Raw genomic sequence first — 27,981 nt, forward strand, 5'->3', positions numbered from 1 at the left:
CAGCTACAGTAACTTATATCGAGGCAAGAAGGTTTTTTGAAGTTATTTGATAGCAAAGACACAAATAAAAAATCAGGGTATTGCCTTCTAAACACTGTTTTCCTGTTTGTATGTAGTCTGTGTGTTTCTTTTCTCAAGGTTTGACAGACATTTTCTATTATTTTAGTACCATGCAGTGCTTAGAAAACAGTATTAGGTTTCGCTTCTGTCATTAATTATATGAACAAGTTACAATTATAATTCCTCAGTGCTGGCAGATTCTGACTTTTTGTTAGATGGATGACCCATCATAGCCTCACTTGTACTGTTCAGTAACGAGCAGTGTGGCGACAAAGGAACATTCTGTCGACTTTCTGTGAGACTCAAATTCAGACTCGTACAATGTCTTTCCATTGAATTGCAGTACCCCTGTATCCCTCCATGCTTCTTACGAATCGCAATGAATTGACCTACATAACTCTTACTGTAAACTTCCTCATAGATGACCGTAGTTAATTTGCAACCTGGTTGGAGATACAGTAAGAACAATTTTTCTTTAGCCAGCATGTAGTGGTGTTTAACATAAAGCTAGTCGAAAGACCTGATAATATATATAGCCATAGCTGTTATATCATGTATGCAGAGCATGAATTATGTTTCAGATGAATGGCATTTTAAAATTCTGTATAGAGAAGGTTTTTCCTTTATTTTTCTCCCTGCACGTGTGGTTCATCTGGCTTGAACTCAGTTTTTAACTTAACATATTTCAGTAGTGAATAGTCTACCACCAAAATTGCCAACATATACTGTCCCAGAAGCAACCACAGAAAATACTACAGTTTGTCACTTGGGTGACAACTGAAATTGCACACTTCAGGAATCAACATGTTCTGATGTGTGTCTGTGTGTTGAATTTCTAGTTGCTGTAGTGAATGGCAACTTGCTCTGAATGTAGAAAAATGCAAGTTGATGCAGATCACTAGGAAAAGGAGTCCTGTAATTTTAGAATACAGCATTAGTAGTGTGCGACTTGAGACAGTCACATCAATTAAATATTTATGTGTAACTGTGAAAATCAATGTGAAATGGAATGACACCGTAAGGATGGAAGTTGGAAAAGCTGATGGTAGACTTCAGTTTATTTGGAGTTTTGTTGTAAAATGTAATTCATCCATGAATGAGACTGAATGTAGAACAAGTGTAGAACACTAGTGGAACTCATTCTTGAGGAATGCACTAGTGTTCAGGACCTGCACGAAGTTGGATTAAAGGAAAACTTCAAAGCAATTCATTAAAAAATGGTGCTGCCAGTTTTGTTACCAGTAAGTTGGATGAACTCGTGAATGTTACAGTAATGCTTTGTGAACTTAAATGGGAATGCCTGGAAGGAAGGAAACTTTCTTTTTGAAAAACTGTTGAGAAAGTTCAGAGAACCAGAAATTGCAGTTGATTGGAGAAAGATTCTGCTGTCAACAATGTAAATTTTGCATAAGACATCAAGACAAGTCATGTGGAGGTAATTTTCGCCTTGCTCCATTTGTAAGTAGAACAGGAAGGGGAGTGAGTAATGATGGTAAAAGGTACCCTGTGGCATGCACTGTATTGTGACTTGTGGAATGTGTACATAGATGTAGGTTTACCTTTGTTACCAGTGGAACTACCTATAAATTTTCCCACTGACAAAATCTGAAACACACATATTGCACTTAGGTGTTTGTAAAAATCTTTATTCTATGTACATTTGGCATCTGGTGACATCACAATATTTTGACTTCCAATATTTCTGAAAATGTTCATTTCTGTTACAGTTTCTTCTATAGCAGAAAATTCCATGTCCAGAGTAAAAAGACAGGACTGTGGGTAAGTGATTCTCATTTTCTGGTGTCTTTAATTGCAGATCAATCAATATCATGATTCTCTTTAACCAAAACAAATTACAGACCACAATACTTCCGGTGCCAGAATGGAAAATGCATAAGAAACTTTAAGGTTTGTGATGGAGCTGCCGACTGTTCAGATAAATCTGATGAAAGTAAAGTGACTTGCAAATCAAGACTGTGAGTATTTTGCAATTTATTATGTTTTCACACTTTATTGAAAGTTCTCATTCACCAAAGAAGCTAATGCTTTGGACTAGTCAGCTACTACATATATGTGCTGTACGCATCAAATGGTACACATAGAGATAGGCACATGGTTGTTCCTTAATGGATATTTAATTTCTAAAGTTCATAGTAAAAAAGTATAAATGGTTGACCACTTCCTTTATTTTCTCTTCGTCATGCTTACTGCACTACTATCTGGCTACCTGATTGTTATTCTGGATACCTTCCTATGCACTAACATGCCCTTCATCCATGTCACTATAAACAATATCTCTCCCAATGTCCTTCTGGCTGCAAACACACCACCTCGTTCTTTGTACAGGTAACTGTCCACATACTTCTCCACTCCTGTTTCGAGGGGACATTATTCAAACTGGTGACATATCTGTAGGCATCTGCATGGCACCCTCACAAGCCAATCTGTTTTGCCACATATATGAATCCTTCTTAGCTGCTCAGAAATCAAAATTAATTGTGTAGGCCATACTAATTGGTGATATCATCAGCATCTGAATGCAGGATCATGATATTCTATCCTCATTCCTTTCACCTGTAACATCCTTGGTCTGACATGTTTTGTCTGGTCCTCTTCAGATCAGCTAACCAAGTCATTTGACATTGATCTCAACCCCTCCATTGGCCCCATAAAAGCCACTGTCCATATAAAATCTACCAACCACCAATGATACCTCCTTTCCTCACCAAACACTCACTGCCTTACAGTATAACCACAGGCGGAGAAAACATGTAGAACAGAGATATCCATTACACATTATTTTGATACTCTACCTAAGTCCTTTACTGGCAGGTGCTGTCCACTAAATCTACTCAACCATCAGATCTGCATTATAGTCCCAAAGCCCCTAAGAGATTAAATTAGATTACATTAAATTAGGTATACTTTTTGTAATCTAGATCCCTAGTGTGGAGATACTCTCTAGGATGTAGAACATACTGCAAAACAAGGTTACATAATACATATTTGAAAAAAGAGAGATGCTAATGTTCCTTCTGCAGATCCTTGATATTATTAATTGATTCTACTTCAAAGTTTGTCTTGGGCGCACATTCTATCAGAAATGTTACATATTTTTTTGTATATCTGGATTTAGATTTCTGTATGCTTTGTATGCATTAAACAAAGAAGGATTTATTAGAAACAAAACTATTTTCTTTGTCCATTTATTGGTTTTCCACATTATCTCCCAGTACAAAAGATATTGATCATAACTTTATTGTACATCACAATACATTTTTGATTGTGTATGGTTTCCCTTGTCGAGTTTTTTTCCTGGAGCAACCATGGATGCGTTGTGAATTGTTATCTTTCTCACCTCCCTTTTGTCTTTCCATACCTGCAGCAAAATGTCACCTTCTCTTTGAAATGTAGTGTCACCTTTCTTTAGAGGTTTACTTTCTGTCTGTAGACATTGAGGGCGGGAGATCTCTACTTGTTTGTATTGTGACAGAAACTTTTATTTTCCTTTCTGGAAGTGTTTTGGCAATTGCTGTATTGTTATAGTAATTGTCTTGATTAATGTGGTGCCACATGCCAAGGTGAGGTGAAAGCACAGAGAGAATAGTGTTTTCAAACTTTTTTCCTTCCCCAGTGCATATTTCTAGATTGGAGATATATACACTTATACTTTTTCAGACCCATGCAAACAAGCAAACCATACCTGGAAACAAAGCTGTCTTCTCCACGGTATCATTGCTTCATCAAGAGAAATCTCCTGTTTGGGTTTTGTATATGGTCTGAAATTTATCTAGGTGGTACTTTAGTACAGGTTCAGTTTTGCGAAATCTGTTTTCCTGATTACTCTGTAAGGAATTATCACTGAAATGCCACAATTTCCACATCTATTCAAATCAATTTGTGCTCATTAGCTTGCCAAAAATTTATGTCTCTGTTAGAGGATCTGTTGACAAATAATCCTTCAAATAATCTTTTTTTATTTGCTCCGTCAAGACAATAATGGCCAGATATTTTTCAGTGCCAACAGCAGTCATATTCAAAAATTTGGGAGACTTGGAAGATGCTTTATAATGGTTTATGTTTTGTTTGTAACAAAAGTTCAATTGTGTTGACATCTGATCAAACAATTCATTCTCTAGAAATAATTCCACAGTGCTTATAATGCTATTGACCTCACTGGGAAGGGTTTTACTCCCGTAATTCCTCTAAATACTTCTAAAATAATGATCTTGTCCTTCTTCAGCCAACTTTCACTGTCAGAAGCTCCATCATCTAAATCATTCATAATTATCTCACTGTGGTTTACTATAGCCATATTATTTTCTTCTTCACTTCCCCTACCACTGTCAGTAATATCATACGTCTGAATCACTTGGGACATCAAAACAATTGTTTGCTAACAGTTCAAGTGTTTTTATGCCATATCACACAAGGCAACAACTGCAGTACTGAATATTTTGCAGTACTGATTGTGGTTGGTAAAATTAAAGATAAAAATAAGTTCATAATGTTGTTCAATGCACTGAACCCTCCAATTCATGTATAACCATTTGTTAGATTGAAGTAGTTATTGGCATGAGCAACAGGTATTAGAAAATGCACGCAGAACAAAAAACGTAAATTTACATGATCCGCCCACAACAGTTGGACGTGGAAGCATGGAAATCTACAGGAGCCATACGCAGTGTGTTAACAAACTCCAAGTTTGGTAACAACAGCCTTCACCTGAAAGATAAATGTCATTGCCATTCCTATTATGGCCACCAACAACAGTGTTTCACATCAATTGGCCCTGCCCCCAGTCCTTTTCTGAGTGGGGACTGCTGTAGTAGCACTCAAACCTGCATAAACCCACTTTCATTGCAGTTCTCAGGAGCAAGTGTAAAGCTTGTTGCCTCTGCTAAGACATGCCATTTTGTGGCCATCTTCTACTGTGATGCCTTAAAGTATTCAGCTGGAGGATGGAGTTACCAGTTAATGCTCCGAAGTGAAACTTACGCCCTGGGACAGCTTCCCAGAGTGTTCGTAATTTGCAGGGCTCAAGTGATACTCCTCCCCCTGTGGATACGGGGTTTAGAATAGGCCTGAGGTATCACTGCCTGTCATAAGAGGCGACTAAAAGGAGTCTCTCACTTTTCAGTCCTATAAGTTCAAGTCCAGTTGTATGGTTTGACTTGGCACTTTCCAAATTCTACAGAAGTGCAAGGATGCCTAACGTGGTGCATGAGTTACTCTAGTGCCCTCCTGAACTTCTTGTCATGCCTTTGCATCTCCACCTGCAATTCAACTATTTGGATGAGAACACTTTCTGAGGTATGTCATCTTCTTCCGTTGTCTCTTGTCCTCTTTCGCCCCCATGACATTATTGGATTTCTCTGCACCCAGTATCCAGCACGGTAGCCAGTCCGTTGTGGTGGAGCTGTCCTGTACCCATTTGGTGGTAGCCCCCTGACAACACAGGGATCACACTGTTGATTCCTGAACTGTAAACTCCCCACATATGCCAAGAAGTAGATGCCTGTCTCCAGGGGCATCAGGACTCCCGCAATGGCCATCGTGCCAGTTTGCTTTTGCTGTGGCTGGATGGCGCCTGTGTGGAGAGACCCTGATTGGAATGGGTGGCATCAGGGAGGATGGCCCGCAATGAAGCAGACTAAGTGATCTCTTGATGGTGGCTGTACGACATCAACAGTCCCTAAGAAGGGCAAGATCGAGTACAATGCTGACAGATATTACCCTAAATCGTTTTCGTCCCTCACTACACCATGGGGGAACGTAGCACTACAGAAAGAAGAGAACCATATTCACCTCAGTATTTAGTCTGTAACACAATGGATGGGAACTCATTTCTACCTATGAAGCCTCAATTTTTTGTTGAACATCTTGAGGATAAGTTTGGGGAACTGACAGCACTGTCCAAGATGAGAAGTGGTGCAGTCTTGATTCAGACAGCATCCCCAGCCCAATCGCAGGCGTTACTCACTTGTGACCAGCTGGGTGATATTCCTGTTTCCATCACTCCCCATAAAAGCCTCAACATGGTCCAGGGAATGATTTTCCATCGCGACCTCCTCTTGCAGTCTGACGATGATCTCTGCACCAATCTAGAATGGCAGGATGTTCATTTCATCCGGTACATTTACAGGGGATCCAAAGACAACAGGGTTGCTACTGGTGCCTTCATCTTGGCCTTTAAGGTTGATTCATAGCCTGAAGAGGTCAAGGTGATGGTTTACCACAGTGATGTTAAACCATATGTCCCTCCCCCTGTGTGGTGCTTTAAGCGCTGGAAATTTCGGCACTTATCTTCCTGCTGCACTTCCAATGCCACATGTCGAGACTGTGGACATCCACTGCGTCCAGACACTCCCTGTGCGCCTCCTCCCACTTGTATCAACTGCGGAGAGCAGCACTCCCCCTGCTTGCCAGACTGCACAATACTCCAAAAGGAGCAAAAAATCATGGAGTACAAGACTCTGAACCAGTTAACTTACCAAGAGACTAAACCTAAACGATTACACCCCATTCGGTTGACGTCCACATACGCTGCAGGTACATTGCCATTGCCATCACAAGTACCAGTCATACCACACTCTGTGCCATTAGCAGTGGGCTCTCCAGGCCTCCAGAATACATCTGTCCCCTTGGTGGTAGGGGGAAAATCTCCTTCCATTGCTCCCAAAGTACTTACTTCAGGAGCAAGCCCCACCGCACCGCCCCCCCCCCCCCCCCCCACCCAAACACAGGGGTCATCCGTCCCCTCCCCCCAGCTGGAGGAGCAGCAGCCTCCTCCAGTTCCTCTTGTGTGGAAGGGTTCCCCTGGGACCCTCTCTCCCAAGGTCTCCACTAATGCCACAGCGGACACTTGCCAATGGCTGCTGGACGAAGAGCTTCACGGTCTTCCTCTGTGCCTGAAGCTACTTCAGAGAAGTCCTCCCAGCAAGCCCCTAAAGAGAAGCGAAAGGGCAAGCAAACAAAGAAGTCTGCTAAGAGAAAGGACCCCTCCAGTGCCCCCAACACCGCCACTTCCTACCAGTTCTGCACCTGTGGATGAAGTGGAGATCTCGGCATCCCCTGAGGACCTGGATCTCACTGATGTCTCATCCACAGTAAGAGTGAATACAAAACTCAGTTGGTGGTAGCAGGTGGCCTGAGGCATAACCAACCTCATGATAACATCATCCTCCAGTGGAATTGCTGTGGTTTTTTCCACCACCAGGCTGAGGTATGGCAACTGTTAAGCTTTACACCTGCTTTCTGCGTTGCCCTCCAGGAAACCTGGTTCCCGGCAATGCAGACGCCTGCCCTTCATGGCTATAGGGAATATTAAAAGACCCATAGTGACTATAATTGAGTGTCAGGTGGAGTTTGCGTTTATGTCCTAAACTCAGTATGCAGTGAGTCTGTGCCCCTTCAAACCCCTCTTGAAACTGGGGCTGTCAGAATAAGGGCGACGCAGGAAATAACTGTCTGCTATGTATATCTTCCTCCAGATGGTGCAGTATCCCTGAATGTGTTAGGTGCACTGATTTATTAACTCCCTAAACCTTTCCTACTTTTGGGAGATTTTAATGCTCATAACCCCTTGTGAGGTGTCACCGTGCTAACTGGCCAAGGCAGAGATGTCGAAAGTTTACTGTCACAACTCGACCTCTGCCTCTTAAATACAGGGGCCCCCAAACATTTCAGTGTGGCACATGGCACATATTCAGCCATTGATCTCTTGGTTTGCAGTCCTGGCCTGTGTGGTAGTGACCACTTACCCATCTTTCTGTCACTGCTCAGGTGTCAGGCCCATGGATGCCTACCCAGATGGGCTTTAAACAAGGCAGACTGGGATGCTTTCACCTCTGCTGTCACCATAGAATCTCCCCCACATGGAAACATTGATGTGGTGGTTGAGCTGGTAACTACAATGATCATTAATGTGGCAGAAAACACGATCCCTTGTTCTTTAGGGTGCCCCCAGTGAAAGACAGTCCCTTGGTGGTTGCCAGAACACTATGCTGAACACTATGCTCAAGCCTCTGCGTCAGAGAATTACCCCCCAGCCTTTTGCACTCTCAAACGGTGGATGGAAGGGAAAGTCCTCTCATTTACTACATGCCACAGTGAACCCTATAACGCCCCATTTACAGAGTGGGAGCTCCTCAGTGCCCTTTCACATTGCCCCTACACAGCTCCTGTACCAGATCGGATCCACAGTAAGATGATTAAACATCTCTCGTGTGACTACAAGCGACATCTACTCATGATCTTCAACTGGATCTTGTGCGATGGTGTCTTTCCATCTCACTGATGCGAGAGCATCATCATACCAGTGCTCAAACCCAGCAGAAACCTGCTTGATGTGGATAGCTATCGGCCCATCAGCCTCACCAACGTTCTTTGTAAGCTGCTGGAACGTATGGTGTTTTGGCAGTTGGGTTGGATCCTGCAGTCATGTGGCCTACTGGATCTGTACCAGGGCGATTCCCGCCTGGATCGCTCTACCACTGATAATCTTGTGTCCCTCAAGTCTGCCATCCAAACAGCCTTTTCCAGATGCCAAAACTTTGTTGCAGTCTTTTTTTGATTTACGAAAAGCATATGACACCACCTGGCTTCATCATATCCTCGCCACATTATACGAGTGGGGTCTCAGAGGCCTGCTCCCAGTTTTTATCCAGAATTTCTTGTCTCTTTGTACTTGCCATGTCCAAGTTGGTGCCTCCCATAGTTCCCCCCATATTCAGGAGAATGGTGTCCCGCAGGGCTCTGTATTGAGTGTATCTCAATTTTTAGTGGCCATTAATGGTCTAGCAGCAGCTGTCTCACCCTCTCTGTATGCAGATGACTTCTGCATTTCGTACTGCTCCACCAGTACTGATGTTGCTGATCAGTGCCTACAGGGAGCCATCCACAAAGTGCAGTCATGGGCTCTATCCCACGGCTTCCAGTTTTCGGCCACAAAGTCATGTGTCATGTACTTATGTCGGCATCATACTGTTCACCCAGAACCAGAACTTTACCTTACTGATGATCAGCTCACTGTAATGGGGACATATTGATTTTTAGGACTGGTTTTCAACACCCAATTGACTTGGCTTCCTCACCTTCGTCAGTTGAAGTGGAAGTGATGGTAGCACCTCAATGCCCTCCACTTCCTGAGCAATACCAACTGGGGTGCAGATCACTCTACGCTGCTGCATCTCTACAGAGCCCTTGTTCAAACCCGCCTTAACTATGGGAGTATGGTTTACGGCTCGGTGGTGCCCTCAGAATTGTGTTTACTCAACTCAGTGAATCACTGTGGAGTTTGACTAGCGACGGGAGCTTTTAGGACGAGTCCGGTGATGAGTGTCCTGGTGGAGGCTGGAGTTCCTTCTTTGCAGGTCAGGTATGCACAACTGCTCACCAGTTACGTTGCACACATTCGTAGTTCTCCTGCACATCTGAATTACTGTCTCCTTTTCCCACCCAAGGCAGTTCATCTCCCACATTGGTGGCCCAGGTCATGGCTTACAATTGCAGTTCGCGTCCGATCCCTTCTATCTGAACTGGAGTCCTTGCCTTTACCACCTATACTCGAGGTCCATTTGCGTACACCTCCATGGATTAGATGTAGGCTGCAGCTTTGCCTGGACCTTTCACATGGCCCAAAGGACTTCGTTCACCCTGCGGCTCTCCACTGTCAATTCCTCTCTATTCAGGACATGTACCGAGGCCATGAAGTGATTTACACCGATGGCTTGATGGCTGATGGTCATGTCGGCTTCGCATATGTCCAGGGAGGATACCATATTTACTTGAATCTAAGCCACACTCAAATCTAAGCTGCACTTGAAAAATGTGACTCTAAATCAAGCACCTGAAATTTGAGACTCTAAATTCAAGGGGAGAGAAAAGTTTTGGGCCGCACCTCCAAATCGAAACAAAGTTGGTCCATTGTAATATGATACACAATTTAGGTAGAATGAATGACGATACAGCTACAGTAGTTTGGTTCGAGTCGTAAGTTTAGCAGTTAAGCTTTACCAGGTAGCCACTGCTATGCATCAAGTGCTCCATCCGTATTTATACGGGTACCCTCCTTTTTCACATGCTTCATCTGGTTTGAATTGATTGCTTATTTTTCTTTGATCTGATAAGTGCTGTTCTCCATGTTATAGGTGTTTACGTCACTTTAAGCTGAAAATGCTTTACTGCACTGTGTCATGCACTGTTTGCTGCATTGTGATAATGAGTGTTTTAATGAGTGTTTACGGCCTAGAGGAATCGTCTCATTGGCGAAACAATGGCAAGAGATTGCTATTTGTTGTTACTTACACTGCTGCTTTCTTTGATAATGATCAACAAGAACCAAATAATAGACTGCGTATGATAGATGTTCTGAACGAGAGTTCAACAAAAAATTTTCTCCTTTTGAAAATCTTTGCAGACGCCTCTGTAGCACATAACATTCTGTACAGAAATTAGTCATCTTAGATTTAAAATCTAGTCAATTGTCGTGTTTCATTTCTGAATGTATCACTATTAGGCATAAGAATAATACGAATATAAACATGACATGATATGTATATTCTTTCACGTTTGCTGTTGTCTCACTCTAGTTTCGTAGTTTATTAGGCAGACAGGATTTAAATCAGATAGCAGCAAACACGAAACAATACATGGCAAAATGTTTATATTCGTGTAATTCTTATGGAGAAGAGAATACTGAATGTGATTCACAATTCATAAAAGTTCCTATTAGCAACCATATCTTCTCACAGGTAGGAAAAAATTCAGAACGTACAGTTGGCCATATTGACAAACATCCCAAACAGTCTTGCCAGTCGGATTTTCATAGTATATTGAAATGATGCTACATTTGAAGACGAACAATACGGAATTTGTATTTACTTCGTTGGATGATGTATGAAAGTGCAGTGGTCGAAATTCGGGGCGGAGGAAAAAAGCTCGTCTTCGACCTTTTTTTTTTTTTAAATTATTTACTGACACAGAGGTTTTGGTGCCAGTATTTACCTTTGTGCCTGCAAAGCATGCCTGTGTAGCGCTACATATATTCGATGGCAGAAGTTAGTTGTGGCGGCACCTACCAACATTTTTCAGAACTTCTGCTTACTTTGAACTTGATTCTAAGCCACAGGCGGTTTTTTGGATTACAAAAACCGGAAAAAAAGTGTGGCTTAGGTTTGAGTAAATATGGTATATTGATCAGCATTCCTTGCCTGATGGCTGCAGTGTTTTCACTGCAGAGCTAGTGGCTATAACTCATGCTCTTGAGTACATCCGTTCATGCCCTGGGGAGTCGTTTCTTCTGTGTACTGTCCCCTTGAGCAGCCTACAAGCTATCGACCAGTGCTACCCTCGTCATCCTGTGGTAGTGACCATCCAGGAGTCAATCTATGCCCTGCAACAGGCCAGTCAATCTGTGGTGTTTGTGTGGAGCCCAGAACACATTGGAATCCCAGAAAATAAGCTTCCTGACAGGCTGGCCAAACAAGCATCACAGAAACCACGTCTGGAGATCGGCATCCCTGTAACTGACCTGCAATCATTATTACACCGCAAGGTTATTCAGCTTTGGGTGACAGAATGGCATAATCTCTGTATTCTCAATGAAGTACGTGCCCTTAAGGGGACTACAAATGTGAGGAAGACCTCCATGCCAGCCTCTCACAAGCAGTCTGTGGTTCTCTACTGGTTCCCCGTTGGCCATATGTGGCTAACACATGGCTACCTCCTCTGTCGCAAGGACCCACCTCGGTGACACTGTGGCTCACATATGACTGTCGTCCACATCTTGCTGGACTGCCCACTTTTAGCCACTTTGTGGCAGACTTTTAACCTTCCCAGCACCTTACCTTCAGTGCTGGGCAACAATGCCTCAACGGCAGATTTAGTTTTAAATTTTATTTGTGAGGGGGTTTTTATAGTAGCATCTAAGGGTGGGCATTTAGCCTTCTCTCTGAGGTTGCCACCCTCCCTCCATTTTAACTCTGTCACACTTTCTTTGCATTTTGTCTTGGTGGTCATCCTTTCCGTACATCTATTCATCTCACCTTGTTGTTTTTGGGTGGATAATTTAATGTGTTGCAGAGTGGCTGGCTCATCCTCTTTTATTACTGTGATCAGCCAGCCCAGACAATATGCTCTATGGCTTTAATACCTTCTTCTACTGTTCCTTGTGGTGTATGTTTTCACCATTTTTTGTTTGTTCCATTCGTTTTCTTTTTAGGTGTGGTGTTGGGTGTTTTTGTACCTTGAGCCTTGCTTGCGTCAGGAAAAAGGGACTGATGACCCTTCATACACCAAACCAACCAACCAACCTCTAGTAATACTATTTAGTTGTGGTAACCTAAACGCAATCCCTACTCCATGCTCTCTGCATTGTGTCTGTGATTTCCTATCTTGGAGTTCACTTTATGTCTCCCAGCAGCCTTAAGCATAAACCTGTACAAGCCATTATGTTATCAGTTTATGGTTATTTACATTTTGGATTTTATATATGTTGTTGAACTTTTACACTGAGATGTGAACTGGATGACATCTGAGTGCATAAGCCTGCTCATTTATTATCTGGCAATTATATATAGGTGTCCTATTTATCTTGACTACACTAGATAACTGTTTGTCCAGATGCAAATTACAAAATTTTTCAAGCAAATGTTCTTTAGCTGTCAGGGGACATCGATCAGCATGATTGCCTTCATTGTAGCTTTGTTTTTTTACAAAGATATGAACAGTGATATGACTTTTTTAAATGGCGCTCTGTATTTTTTATTCAGTAAGTCATTTCCTCTCCTAAAGACCTATTCAAAAATGTACCACAGTGTACCATTCACTGAAACACAATGTTATTAATTATGCAACACAACAATGACTTAGAGCCCAGAATCACAAACTCGTTCACTTGCTGGAGTCGTCAGAAAACAAATGAAAACTAAGTAAAAACATAACACAAAATTGACTTTTACTCTCCTGTACCATTACCCAGGAGTAGAACATTCAAAGGTTCTCATAGTGGTGACCCTGGACACCGATACACTGGTGCACTCGTTGAATGAAAGAATTATTTACTGCTTCCAGTGTTGCCTGCTGAAGAGAATTACAAGCAAGCACGATACGTTCCTGCTTATCCTCTGGAGTTGTTGGAATATAGCGATAGACAATATCTGTAATGCATTCCCAAACAAAAAAGTCCAGAGGATTTAAATCAGGAGACCTAGCAGGCCAAGTAACTGTTCCTCCTCGATCAATCCATCTGGCAGGATAACTTTGGTTCAGAACATTATGTGCACGCAAGGCATTATGTGCTGGACATCCATCATACTGATACCACATAAGCATTCTGGTTCTTAGCAGCACTTCACCTAGAGGTGGAGGAAGAATTCATCTGAGGAAGTTGACATACACTGAGCTGTTTAGACCACCATTGATGAAGTAAGGGCCAATAATTGTAGTGCCAACCATCCCACACCAGACGTTAACTCTCCATTGATTGATGTTCTACCTGCCTAAGCCATTGTGGGTTGTTGCTGGACCAATAATGCATGTTCCTTGTATTTACCTGCGCTTCGTTTGAGAAGGAACATTCATCAGTAAATAGAATATAGGAGAAGTAGTTCAGGTTGGGAAGGATTTGCTGCTGTGCCCACTGACAGAACTGTACACCAGGCTGTTCCAACCGAGCTCCAGGGAGCCGGAGCGCTCACTGCGGCAGCTCGGAGCCTGCGTGGAGGGGGAAAGCGAACTCACTGCCCCCTGGCTGCATGCAGCCGCAACTGCCGCAATAATCCGTGTTCAATGACAGCTATGACTAGCTGCGGGAGCCCTGTACCTCTATTGGAGGATACCTTTATATTCATTGAGAGGGATGGTCATCCGCAGTGCCTTGTATGTCATAAAGTATTTAATTCTGCGAAGAGGTACAGTATATAATGACATTATACACGTCTTCACGCAGCGCACTATGATCAGGTAGAAGGCGTTGCATGCAGAGAACTGGTAGCCAGGCTCAAGAACAACATACCAGGAGAAGTAAGTTTAAAAACCATTTCATAATACGGAGGGTATCAAAACATGCAACATAATTCGTGTTCTGTAATGCTTCTATAATTTTCAGGTGAATGAAAGTGGAGAAAACACTACTGAATATGCAATTCGAGCAAGCTACAGGGTCGCTCACATCATTGCGACGAGTGGCAAGTCGTTTTCGGTGGGACCACTCGTAAAATTGTACATGGCAGCAGTTGCAGAATGTTTGTTTCCAAGGGAGGTGCAGGCAATTGAAGGGGTTTGCCCGTACAAGCAAACAATGTCTCTTCGAATCCTGGACATGGGAGCAGATTTAGAGACACAGATCAGGAGAAAGGCGGAGAGCTTTGCTGCATTTTCGCTAGCGCTTGACGAAAGCACCGACATATCAGACTGTGCTCAGCTTGCAGTCTTTGTGCACTTGACGAAATGGAGCTGCAAGTAACTGAAGAACTCTTGGATGTGGTACCACTCGATTACCACCACAACAGGATGTCACATTTTTGAAGCTGTTTGTGAATCAGTGGACAATATGAATTTGCCGTGTGATAAGCTGCATTCTGTAGGGACAGACGGTGCACCACAAATGATCGGGCGTCACCAACGTTTTGCTTCTCGTACGAAAAATAAACTCAGGTACGAAGTCGGGAAAGACATTTTGACTCTTCATTGTTTTATTCACCAAGAGGCACTGTGTGCTAAAACAGTTGAGCTAGGTGGCATATTGATAGATGTCTTGAAGTGTGTGAATTTTGTGCAGCGTCACGGTATGAATAATCGCCAATTCAAATGATTCCTGAAAGATATGGAAGCGGAGTATGGGGATATACCTTTCCACAGTACAGTTCGTTGGCTGAGTCGGGGAAAAGTTCTTGATGTTTTCTTTGCCATTTGTGAGGAACTATCCCTTTTTCTCGAAATAAAAGGGGAAGAAACGTGTTGTCTGAAAGATATGAAATGGCTATCAGACCTGGCGTTCCTAGCTGACATAACTATGCATCTGAATAATTTAAATCTGTCATTTCAGGGCAAAGGACAGCTAATCTTTGACATGCACGACCAGATCAAAGCATTCATGGAAAAGCTACGTTTATTTGAGAGTCAGATGTGTAATGGACATTTAACGTTCTTCAGTCATCTTGTTTCTTTAAAACTACCTGAAGGTACTACTTTCGGCTATTACCAAGCAAAGTTAAAGCAGCTCATCACGTTGTTTGAAACATGATTCTGAGCCCTCACTAGCTTGGAAATGGAACTTACGGTATTCAGCACACCTTTTTCAGTTTCCCCCGATGACTTGTCATCGTCACTTCCATTGGAGATTATTGATTTGCAAAATTCGACTTTGTTGAAAGAGAGGTGCTACAACACGTTGGATTTGTCACGATGGTATGGTTCATTACAGCAAAAAACATTTCCCAAGCTTCACAACAATGCCACTCAGATCATGTGCATGTTTGGAACTACATATTGTTGTGAGCAGCTTTTCTCAGCAACGAAAAGAGTAAAAAGTAAGGAACGATCGTTTCTTCAGGATGCAACAATGAAGGCCATCCTCCGCATTAACACTGCGAACACTTTGACGCCTGATATTTCCGATCTTGTAATGAAAAGAAAATGTCAAGCTACAGAGGCCCAATAAATTTAGTATGCAATTTCTTGTAAAACAGTTGTTTCTTATTTATTTCCTGAACATCGTATTTCCTGGTGTAGCATGTCACCACGTCTTAGCAGCTAAGAGTATGAGGTTGCCGATCTTGTAAGACGCAGCTGGCACATCAAAATGCTTGCCTTGCCTTGCCACCTGCCTCAGCCAGCCATGCCACGTGCTGGCCCACTTGAATGGCCACAGCGAGCGACACGGCTCCCTGGAGCTGGGAGCGCTCTGCGGCTCACAACGGAGCCGACGAGCTGGAACAACCTGCTGTACACGATCCTTGAAATCATTCCCATGCAGTTCTTAGTGTAGGTGTACATAGTAAGAATGGAACTGGTGACGTGTAAGAATATGATGTACAATGGTTTTAGGAATGCCAATCTCATGTTCAAGCTGTCGTCTTGCTCACATGTGGATTCATAGCAATGGAAGTGAGAACAGTAACTTCAGCAGCTTTGTCTGTGCGAGTGCTACGACAGTTGCGTTGTCGTGGGTTGAAACTTCACGTTTCCAGAAGCATTACAACTAGATGAGAAAAATCCACCAGGAAGGTGGGTTCTTGACAGGATACCGCTCTCTGTAAAGTTCCGCTGCCTGCGTAGCATTTCACCTACCTTCAACAACAACAATAAAAGAAATGTTATGTCAATGCAGTTTATAGGAAGGACAACCTTTACTGTATGCCTACTCTACACAACAGTATTTAAAAAGGACTAAACTACTATACTAAATGTACCCGAACATAAGATAACAGTACTGCAATTACTGTCCTGCTGACTTACATTCCCCATAAATAAGTAGCATTTCTACCTTCTCGTCGCTGGTGTACATTCTACTCGCACAACTCTTCAACTGTGGATGGTTGACGGAATGATGAGTGTGCATTCTACTTCTGTTTACATTTGTCCTCTGTCAGCGTCAGCACATCGATGTGTTCCATTACCCCGAGTGCCTGCACGAAATGCTGGGAACATCGGTGTCAATGTTGTGTTATGTAATTAATAACGTTGTGTTTCAGTGAATGGTGCACAGTGATACTTTTTGAATAGGTCTTTAGGAGAGGAAATGAAGTACTGAATAAAAATTCCAGGGTGCCATTTAAAAAAGTATTACTGATGTTCATATCTCTGTAAAAAAAAAAAAAACAAAGCTACAATGAAGGCAATCATGCTGATTGATGTCCCCCTGATGGCTAAAGAACATTTGCTTGAAACATTTCATAATTCACGTCTGGACAAACAGTTATTTATGGTAGTCGAGATAAATGGGACACCCCGCATATAGATACACATAAGAATAAATAGTGAAACCAGTAGTTAGATTTTACTTTTAATGATATAGGGGACAAATTCAATAGTGGTGTGATCTTATTTCAGTTAACAATTTTGTTTAACTGTGTGTTAGATAACTAAACATATAATAGTCAGATGACCTATTTGGTTGATAAAATGTATGCCTACATGGTGATTTTCCAAGTTTCATGTAAACTTCTCAGAATTGAACATTTCCTAATTTCCTTAATTTCTTTATTAGTATCTTACTCACACAGTAAAATGTCTTATCCAGTCAGAAAAATTATGGCAGTAGAAGAATAACACCAGATCTGGGAATTTAACAAGATTAAAAGTTTGCACAGTGTCCCCAGGACCTGAATGCTAGAAATTTGTATTATTTAAATTTTACAAAGTTGCTGCATTTTTTGTCTGTTACCTTTCAGCTGATGCAACAAAGATTGACTGGTTCATACCAGAATAGGCATAAACATAATCAGCAAAACCACCTTGCCAATGAGATCATGTCGAAGGATAACCCAACAAGACTGGTTTTCGGAACTGCTACTGAAAAACATTTTTCATCTGTTCCGAGCCAGCACTTAGATTAGATACTAATTGGCTTCATTTTTTTATCTTTGAATTTTCCTTTTCCTCAGATGGATGTGCGAGCTACTGAGTTTATCTGCTCTCATCCACCTGGCAATATTCACAAAATAACCCCCCCCCCCCCCCCCCCCCCTTTCCTATGAGCAAATAAGCCAATACAGTTTCTTTTCCTAAACTTCAGTATACATATTAGTACAAGCACACAACACTTTCCAATCCAGTTGAGGTGCCTGAAGGGGTGTAAAAGTTCAAGTAACGAAAGTCTTTTCAGATGGATGAAAAGCTGTGGACTTAGATTTTTCAGAGAAAGTAAACTGATTATGAAGACAAAGAAATTGGAGCCTTTGAATGAGATAGGTTCCTGTGGAAAGAAGCAATTATCATCTCATGACATTTCTGCAATCTACAATCAGATACCAATTTCTGTTAAAAGAAAATCTTTTATGTGAAACTAAATGGATCATGTGGATCAGCATAGCTTAAATAAGGAATAAGTTTTAATGGAATTATCATATTTCATATTTATTCATCAACCATTGATCATGTACACGATATGGGTCTTGATATATACATTAATAAGATTTTAATGGAAAAAAGCTTCCAAAATAGAAGTTGATAATATTATGAGATGGAAAGTTGCTACTTACCATATAGCGGAGATGCTGGGTCGCAGATAGGCACAACAAAAAGACTGTCACAAGCAAATAATGCTTTCAACAGGTAAGGCCTTCATCAAAAATAGACAATACATACACACACACACACACACACACACACACACACACACACACATGCAAATGCAACTTTTGCACATGACTGCAGTCTCAGGCAACTGAAAACGACACTGCGAGCAGCAGCACAAGTGCATGATGGGAGTGGCGACTGGGTGGGGGTAAGGAGGCTGAGATTGGGAGGGGGAGGTATAGTAGGGCAGAGATAGCAGAAAGTGAAGTGCTGCAGGTTAGACCATGAGCAGGGGAGGGAGGGGGTTAGCGGAAAAGGAGAGAATTAAAGCACTGGGTGGGGTGGTGGAATGAGGGCTGTGTGGTGCTGGAATGGGCTGGATGGGTGAGGACAGTGACTACTGAAGGTTGAGGGTTACAAGAACATAGGATGTAGGGCAAGTTCCCACTTGCACAATTCAGAAAAACTGGTGTTGGTGAGAAGGATCCTTATGGTGCAGGCTGTGAAGCAGTCGCTGACGTGAAAGATGTTATGTTTGGCAGCGTGCTCAGCAACAGGGTGGTCAATTTGTTTCTTGGTCAGAGTTTATCAGTAGCCATTCATGCGGACAGACAGCATGTTGGTTGTCATGCCCACATAGAATGCAGCACAGTGTTTCCAGCTTAGCTTGTAGCTCACACAAGTGGTTTCACAGGTAGCCCTGTCTTTGACACAGTAGGTGGTGATTGTGACTGGACTGGAGTAGGTGGTGGTGGGTGGGTGTATGGGACAGGTATTGCATCTAGATCTATTACAGGGGTATGAGTCATGAATTAAGGGGTTGGGAGCAGGGTTTGTGTAGTGATGGAGAAGTATATTGTGTAGGTTTTGGTGGATGGCAGAATACCACTGTGGGAGGGATGAGAAGGATAGTGGGGAGGACATTTCTCATTTCAGACCATGACAAGAGGTATTCAAAACCCTGGTGGAGAATGTAATTCAATTGCTCCAGTCATGGATGTTACTGAGTTATGGGGAGAATGCTCCTCTGTGCATGGACTGTGGGATTTTTTGGAGCTGGTGGAAGACTGGAAAGATAAGGCACAGGAAATTTGTTTTTGTGCAATATTGGGACGATAATTGCCTGTGAAGGCTTCAATGAGACCCTCGGTATACTTAGAGGAGGACTACTCAGCTCTGCAAATGCGAGGACAATGGGTGGCTAGGCTGTACGGAAGTGACTTCTTGGTATGGAACGGGTGGCAGCTGTTGAAGTGGAGGTACTGCTGGTAGTTAGGTGTGATGTGGACAGAGGTACAGATGTAGCCATCTTTGAGGTGGGGGGTCAGCATCTAGGAAGGTGGCTTGTTGGGTTGAGTAGCATCAGGTGACGCAAATGGGGGAGAAGGAATGTGGATAGGGTGTCCTCATCCTCGATCCAGATCACAGGGATGTCATCAGTGAATCTGAACCAGGTTAGGGGTTTGGGTGAGATTCTGGGTGTTAAGAAAGTTTCTCTAGGCCCATGAATATGTTGGCATAGGAGGGTTTGATGTGGTTGCCCATAGCAGTACCCAAGATTTGTTTGTAGGTAATGCCTTCAAAGAAGAAGTAATTTGTGGGTGAGGATAGAAGATATAGTTGATCATGGCAACTAGGAAGGAGGTCGTTGGTTTGGGATCCATTTGGCATTGGGAAAGGCACTCCACTTAAACAGCTGCCACCCATTCCATACCAAGAAGTCGCTTCCATACAGCCTAGCCACCTGTGGTCATTGCTTCTGCAGTGTCGAGCAGTCCTTCTTGAAATATACCGAGGGTCTCATAGAAGCCTTCACAGGCAATTATCGTCCCAATCTTGTATGAAAACAAATCTCCCATGCCTTATCTTTCCAGTGTCCCACCACCTGACAATGTCCCACAGTCCACACACAGAGGAGCATTCCCCTCGTAACTCAGTAACACCCACGACTGGAGCAATTGAATTACATTCTCTGCCAGGGTTTTGACTACCTCTCGTCATGCCCTGAAATGAGAAATGTCCTTCCCACTATTCTTCCCACCCCTCCCACAGTGGTATTCCACCATCCACTGAACATACACAATATACTTGTCCATTCCTACACAACTCCTGCTCCCAACCCCGTACTTCATGATTCATACTCCTGTAATAGATCTGGAGGCAAAATCTGTCCCATACATCCTCACACCACCACCTACTCCAGTCCATTCACAAACATCACCCACCCCATCAAAGGCAGGGCTACCTGTGAAACCAATCATGTGACCTACAAGCTAACCTGCAACCACTGTGCTGCATTCTATGTGGTCATGACAGACAACATGCTGTCTGTCCACATGAATGGCCACCTACAAACTCTGACCAAGAAACAAGTGGAACACCCCATTGCTGAGCACACTGCCAAACATGACATCCTTCATTTCAATGACTGCTTCACAGCCTGTGCCATATGGTTCCTTTCTACCAACACCAGCTTTTCTGAATTGTGTTCCCGTAACCCTCCTGGCCTCAACCTTCAGTAGTCACTGTCCTCAGCCATCCAGCCCCTTCCCTGTTCCCGTTCCAGCACTACACAGCCCTTATTCCACCATTGCACCTAGTTTTTCTTACTTCTCTCCTTTACCACCACCCCGCCCCACTTCCCACCTCTCCCCTGCCCCTGGTCTACCTTGCAGCACTTCACTGTCCGCCACCCCTGACCTACTATTCCTCTCCCTCCCTGCCCCAGCCTCCTCCTTACCCCCACCCAGTCACCACTCCCATATTGCATTGGTGCTGCTGCTCACAGTGTGGTTTCAGTTGCATGAGACTGCAGTCGTGTGTGTGTGTGTGTGTGTGTGTGTGTGTGTGTGTGTGTGTGTGTGTGTGTGTGTGTGTCAGTCATCTATGTTTGACAAAGGCCTTACTGTCTGAAAGCCTTATTTATTTGTGACAGTCTTTTTATTGTACCTACCTATCTGCAACTCAGCATCTCCACTATATGGTGAGTACCAAATTTACTTTTCATAAGATTGTTACATTCCATCCTGGATTTTCCGCAGTTTGGTAAAACAAAAGTTGTATTGCCCAGATTGCAGCTGATACATATCTTGGTTCCTAGTTTCACCAAAGCTATATTGCCATCTTCAGATCTGAAAGAGTTACAAATATGTTGCAACATTTATAATTATCATACAATTAAAAAAAACATTAATTCAGTTTTACATACCATAAGATGTGTGAATTATAAAGCCACTACATTCAGTACATTGCCATCTGGCCACTGAAAATGTGGAGGAAAATTATGAAATTAAAAATGTTACATAAAAGAAAACATTAAAAAATTTCCATGGTGACTCCAACATCATGGACTAAAATAATGTGTACCTCATAGAAAAGACACCCACATGCAACACTAAGCACATGAAAATGAAAGCCATAATTGTATCTGTAAGGCATGAGGTGTTAAATACATCAAATAGGGCACGTAGAATAGAATCTTTTATTTCACATGACATGTCATATACAACCATTTGATTGAAACATTGGTGACTCATCAATGAATAATTCTATGCCTACCACCTAAGTATACCTTAAAACAAGATACATTAAAATAAAGCATATGGATGCTCTCAGAAGCACATTACAACATAAAAAGATAACGGCATGTTGGATTTGTTCCTGTTTATTAAAATTTTCCAGAATGGTTTAAAATATTTCTCTTTAAGTATTTTTCATTTTTGTTTCTATACTTTATAAGAGCTCATACATCCATAAAAGTAGTATATATGAATACATCTAGATATTTATATACATAGTTTACACAATACATAGTTTGCAAATACAGACACATGTAAAAAGAACTTATTCCTCCATTAAAAGAGAACATAACCATACATACAGAACAAAATGTAGAAAAAACAGAAAAGCAAAACCGATGTAATATCTCCTACTTGTCTTCCTCATTTATAAAATCACCCACACTGTAGTAACATTTGCTTTTTAAATATTTTTCAGTGCGGGTTCTAAGCTTGCAGTTCTTGAACTTTGAATGCAGTTTATTGCTAAGCTTCAAAGCTGTGTAATATGGAGTATTTTCAAATAATGTTAGTCTATGGCAATATGTAATCTTGTTTGTGCCTTTTTTTTGGAAGCATATGTAAACAAAATTCCCTGAAAAATGTGTGGGTTTTTTAGCTCAAAGAGAAGTTTCATATATAAACATAGAAGGAATTGTAAGTAAGTCAAGGCTTGCAAATAAAGTTTTGCATGATTGTTTATTGTTTGTTCCAGTCATAGCTCTGGTAATTTTTTCTGTAGCTAGAACACTATGAGGAGGCTTCCTTTTTCAACTCCCCAAAAAATTATGCCATATCTTACAGCTGATGTAAAATACGCATGATACACAGTTGTCCTAACAGCTAAGTCAGTTACTTTATATAGAACCCTCATTGTGAAAACAAAACTATTTAACTGCTTCGGTAATCAATCCACACGATCAGTCCATGACAAGTTTTCATTTATGGTCACTTCAAGAAATTTAACAGATTCTCCGGTGATCAGTTCTCCACTTTGACAACTTTACTGTGTTATATATTAACAGTTTGTTTGGTCTTGAAGTGTACAATTTGTGTTTTTGTTAGGTTTAGCGCCATAGCTAGTTCTTGAAGAGTTTGTTTAGTTTTATGTGCTAACTTCAGTGTTTTTTACAGCAGACTACTTCTGCTGAGTCATCTACATACAGAATTGTATCAAAGTTATCTTACGTGGCATGTCATTTATATAATATACTTGTAGAAATAGTAGCGGGCCTAGTATGAACCCCTGGGGTACACCTGCTTTTATTTTTTTCCAACTATAGTAAACTTTCTTGCCCTTATGTTGTGTAACTACCCTCTGTTTCATATTTTTGAGATAAGACTTGAACAAACTTAGATTATTCGTGGAAGCCATAAGAAGCTAATTTGATGAGTAGCTGCTAATGGTTTACCATATCAAATGCCTTACTGAGGTCACAGAAGATATTATGCACACTCTCCTTGTTATCGAGGCATTTGCTTATTTTAGTGATCAGTTGGGTTGGGTTGTTTGGGGGAAGAGACCAAACAGCAAGGTTATCAGTCTCATCAGATTAAGGAAGAACGGGCAAGGAAATCAGCATTGCCCTTTCAAAGGAACCATCCCATCGCCTGGAGCGATTTAGGGAAATCACAGAAAACCTAAATCAGGATGGCCGGATGTGGGATTGAACTGTGGTCCTCCTGAATGCAAGGCCAGTGTGTTAACCACTGCGCCACCTTGCTTGGTAGTGATTAGTTCATTAATAACATGCCCAGTGCTTTGGCCCTTCCTAAATCCTTTACGGATTGTGAAGAATAATTTTATGTTTTTTGTTACATTTTTCTAGTTGCTTACACATTACTCACTCAAATATTTTAGAAATAATTGTTAGTACTGATACTGGGCAAAAATTTCCTATTTCCTCTCGTCTCTCCTTTTTATGAATAGGTCAAACTTCCGCATACTTCAGCCTGCTCAGAAAGTAGCCCTCATCAAACGATTGATTTATTAAGCGACAGAGTTGGGGTGCAGTATTATCGGATTCTGCCTTTATTATTCTTGTTGGAACTTCATACCAGCCTATATATTTGAGATTACCTTCAGTTATCCATGACCATTTTTTACAGTTTTTGTCACATGCTGTTTTGAAGGGGAAACATTCATTGAAAACACTCATGAATTCTGATACAAAAGTATTGTAGTTGGTGTATACTGAGTACCGCTCATTTAATTTATTCTTGAGAAAAATGTATTCACATTTTGTTGGCTGAAGTCCCTGACTTGTTTCACTGTTACAATTATGTCTAAGTTTGGCAATGAGATAGAAAGGAGTGAATGGTCCAAATGGTCCGATATACCTAATTCCAAGACAAACGTTTCTGTAGCATCCTAGTTGATACTGCTCATTCTATTATCTATACATGTTGGAGAAGATGCTGTTATTTTAGTGTCCTCACTAAAGTTTAATGTTAAGCCATTTGTCAGAGAAATGGCAAACCTGTCATCATCTCTTTCATTTATACTGAAGTCAGCACAAATCATATACTTTTTATGTAACTTTTCTGCCTGCAACCTACGCAGCAAGGTTTCAAATTTGCCCAGAAATGTACATGTAGCTGAATAATCAGGGATATGACATATTTTAATAACTAATACACTGTATTCCAAAAGTTTGATGCAGCAGCTTTCAAATAATACCTCCTCATTCAAGCAATTAAGTCGCCTAACTTCAAAGCTTAGTGATTCTTGTGCTAGAATGCACAATCCTGCAAAACTGTTTTTTCTACAAAAACTCGCTGCTAAATTGTAACCTGAAAGTGAGTTTATCAAGTTTATATTTTCGCTTTTAAGTCAGTGTTCATTTAAGCATATAACTTCCACAGAACTTGTGTTCTGCAGAAGCACTTCTAGTTCATACAGTTTGTTCATCATTCCTACTGATGGACTGCCTATATTAAGATGAAATTATTATGAACTAAATCAAACAGGGAATCATTTAATTGGTCATCGAATGTCACACCTGCATTGGTCTTTAATTCTAAATTGCATTCTGTTATTTTGTTTCTCATGGACCAAATTCCTTGGGAATTGATCCACTCTGTTAGTTTCCCTGTGAAGGATAGCCCAGCACAATAATGGGACTTATTATTACTTTCTTTGACAAGAGAGATCTCTTCAAGAGCACTGCTTATGTTAGAATCTAGCATCCTTTTACTTTTTTTTTTTTTCTTTTTTTTAGATACCTGCCATGGTATGTGAAACAGTTTCTTTCATAGTTACTGGTGTCTATCACCTTAACATTCACAAAATTAGCTTCAAATTAGTAAGTCTAATTTCTTTGTTAACACACAACCAGTCTGCTAAGTCATACCTTTGTGGCAATGTTGTTACAATGACATTGGCGAAATGCAGGAACCACAGTGCTTTAAACAGCTTTATAATAAAGGCACTAGCTTCATTCCTGTAGACATTATTAGTGCCTGTCTTTGTGAAATTGGAACATTCTTCGTTAACATTCACCATTACACTATTGAAATTTGCTCCAGGTTTTATGATGCCAGAAACTTGAGCACAGTCATTCACATTGTTTATCAATAATTCTGCAATGTTTCATGCATGACTATTGCCAAATACACTATGTGATCAGAAGTATCTGGACATCCCCAGAAACATATGTTTTTCATATTAGGTGCATTGTGCTGCCAGGTACTCCAAATCGGTGACCTCAATAGTCATTAGACATCGTGACAGAACAGAATGGGGCATTCCGCAGAACTCACGGACTTTGAACATGGTCAGGTGATTGGGTGTCACTTGTCATACATCTGTACGCGAGATTTCCACACTCCTAAACATCCCCCGTTTCCAGTGTGATAGTGAAGTGGAAACGAGAAGGGACACATACAGCTCAAAAGCGTACAGGCCGACCTCTTCTCTTGACTGACATATGGCTCCGAGCACTATGGGACTTAACATCTGAGGTCATCAGTCTCCTAGAACTTAGAACTACTTAAACCTAACTAACCTAAGGACATCACACACATCCATGCCCGAGGCAGGATTAGAACCTGCGACCGTAGCAGTTGCGCGGTTCCAGACTGAAGCACCTAGAACCGCTCGGCCACCGCGGCCGGCTTGACTGACAGAGACCGCTGACAGTTGAAGAGGGTTGTAATGTGTAATAGGCAGACATCTATGTAGACCATCACACAGGAATTCCAAACTGCATCAGGGTCCACTGCAAGTACTATGACAGTTAGGTGGGAGGTGAGAAAACTTGGAGCGGCTGCTCGTAAGCCACACATCACACCAGTAAATGCCAAATGATGACTTGTTTGGTGAAGGAGCATAAACATTGGAGACGATTGAGCAGTGGAAAAATGATGTGTGGAGTGACAAATCACAGTACACAATGTGGCGATCCGATGGCAGGGTTTGGGTATTGCAAATGTCCGGTGAACGTCATCTGCCAGCATCTGTAGTGCCAACAGTAAAATTCAGAGGTGGTGGTGTTATGTTATGTTTGTGTTTTTTATGGAGGGGACTTGCAACCCTTGTTGTTTTGTGTGGCAGTATCACAGCAGAGGCCTACATTGATGTTTTAAGCACATTCTTGCTTCCCACTGTTGAAGAGAAATTTGGGGATGCCAGCTGCATCTTTAAACATGATCGAGCACCTGTTGATAATGCATGGCCTCTGGTGGAGTGATTACAAGACAATAACATCCCTGTCATGGACTGGCCTGCACAGAGTCCTGACTGGAATCCTATAGAACATCTTTGGGATGTTTTGGAACACCGATTTCGTGCCAGGTCTCACCGACTGACATAAATACCTCTCCTCAGTGCAGCACTCAACGAAGAATGGGATGCACAAAATTCTAAAAGTTTGGAATGAAAAATAGGGATCACTATGGTTTTGTGTTTGGTGCATATTTCATAATATGTTGCTGAATATGAAATTTAGGTAACATATTGAATTTTTTCTTTGTGTTGGGTGGAGATCTATCACCAATTTCGAGGGAACTGATCTGCTATAGCACACTCATTTGTGATTGCATGCACCAGCAATAAAGCCAGAATGAAATATCCACAACATTCCTCATTTTTCCTAAATAGCTTGAGATGTAATAATGACATTTTGGAAAATGATTGCTGCCATATTATTGTTATGCAAAACTTCGTTATTTACCATGCTACTCCAATAACTACAGACTTTTTTGATGAAAGAATGTAATTTTTGAGGACCATTGATAGCTGGTGAAATGAGAAATGCTGTGGTTTCAGAAAAACATAAGTGAAAACATTACACATTTATTTTTGTAGCAAGTGTACTGACCTTAATATTCCTCACTTAACAGACGTAAACCACTGTTTCAGAATTCTCTCGCAATTGTTTCTCCACAACATGTTAGTGAGGTGATATTGTGTAAACTCCGTATTTTGGCAAAAGAAACAAATTTTAACCTGGCAACAAGAGAAACATAAGTTTTACTGAAAACTTGCCTCTCATAATGCTTGTTTGGAAGTTACAAATTGTTAAAAGGCCAGGTTAAAATAAATTGCTGCTTTTGTTGCATTTTCAGTGAATTCTTTTAAGATATGAACCCAAGGAGAGGTGCCAGTAGATCTTTTTGAATGATCACTATCCAAGTGTGGGTGTGGAGAGACTACACTTAATATTTACAAAGAATGTGAGCATAGGCTTAAGCTTACAACAGTACTTCATCTTCAGTGCTCATGTGCCCGCGGCCCCTGCCACTACTGCTCTTTTCATGCATGCTGTGCCAATTGCACAACCACATGCCACATTATTCTGTATGCAATGCATTCTGTATGTGATTTCTTTAAGTTTTGTTTGTTCACTGGCGCACCATTTTCTTTTGTGCCATACCTTTATTTCACTCAGCTGAGTGGGACTATCTACTGTGAAACTTGTAGTTCCTGTGCACGTCTTATTCTTACAAATTCATTGCTGCCATTGCATTCTGAATAGAATTTTCTGGCATGGTCATCTGCATACCCCTGTTATTCTTTTGTTTTCCAGTTTCTGAGCCTTTATTTGCTATTCTAGAGTTCACGTTACACTGTCAGGCTAAGTTTCCATGTTCTTTAAAAACATATCATGGATCTTGCTTT

At 41.5% G+C, this 27,981-nt stretch overlaps 1 protein-coding gene across 1 annotated transcript in view; it reads left to right on the plus strand.

Moving 5' to 3' along the window:
- LOC124622696 (modular serine protease-like) overlaps positions 1-27,981 on the plus strand; it is a 156,782-nt gene that overhangs the window by 88,600 nt on the left and 40,201 nt on the right. The window contains exons 3-4 of the mRNA XM_047148486.1: positions 1,788-1,839; positions 1,920-2,036. Of these exons, the coding sequence (XP_047004442.1) occupies positions 1,788-1,839; positions 1,920-2,036 (169 nt within the window). The remainder of the gene's footprint in view (positions 1-1,787; positions 1,840-1,919; positions 2,037-27,981) is intronic.

The sequence above is a fragment of the Schistocerca americana genome, chromosome 7 (assembly GCF_021461395.2).
Source record: "Schistocerca americana isolate TAMUIC-IGC-003095 chromosome 7, iqSchAmer2.1, whole genome shotgun sequence".
Classification (NCBI taxonomy): Eukaryota; Metazoa; Arthropoda; class Insecta; order Orthoptera; family Acrididae; genus Schistocerca; species Schistocerca americana.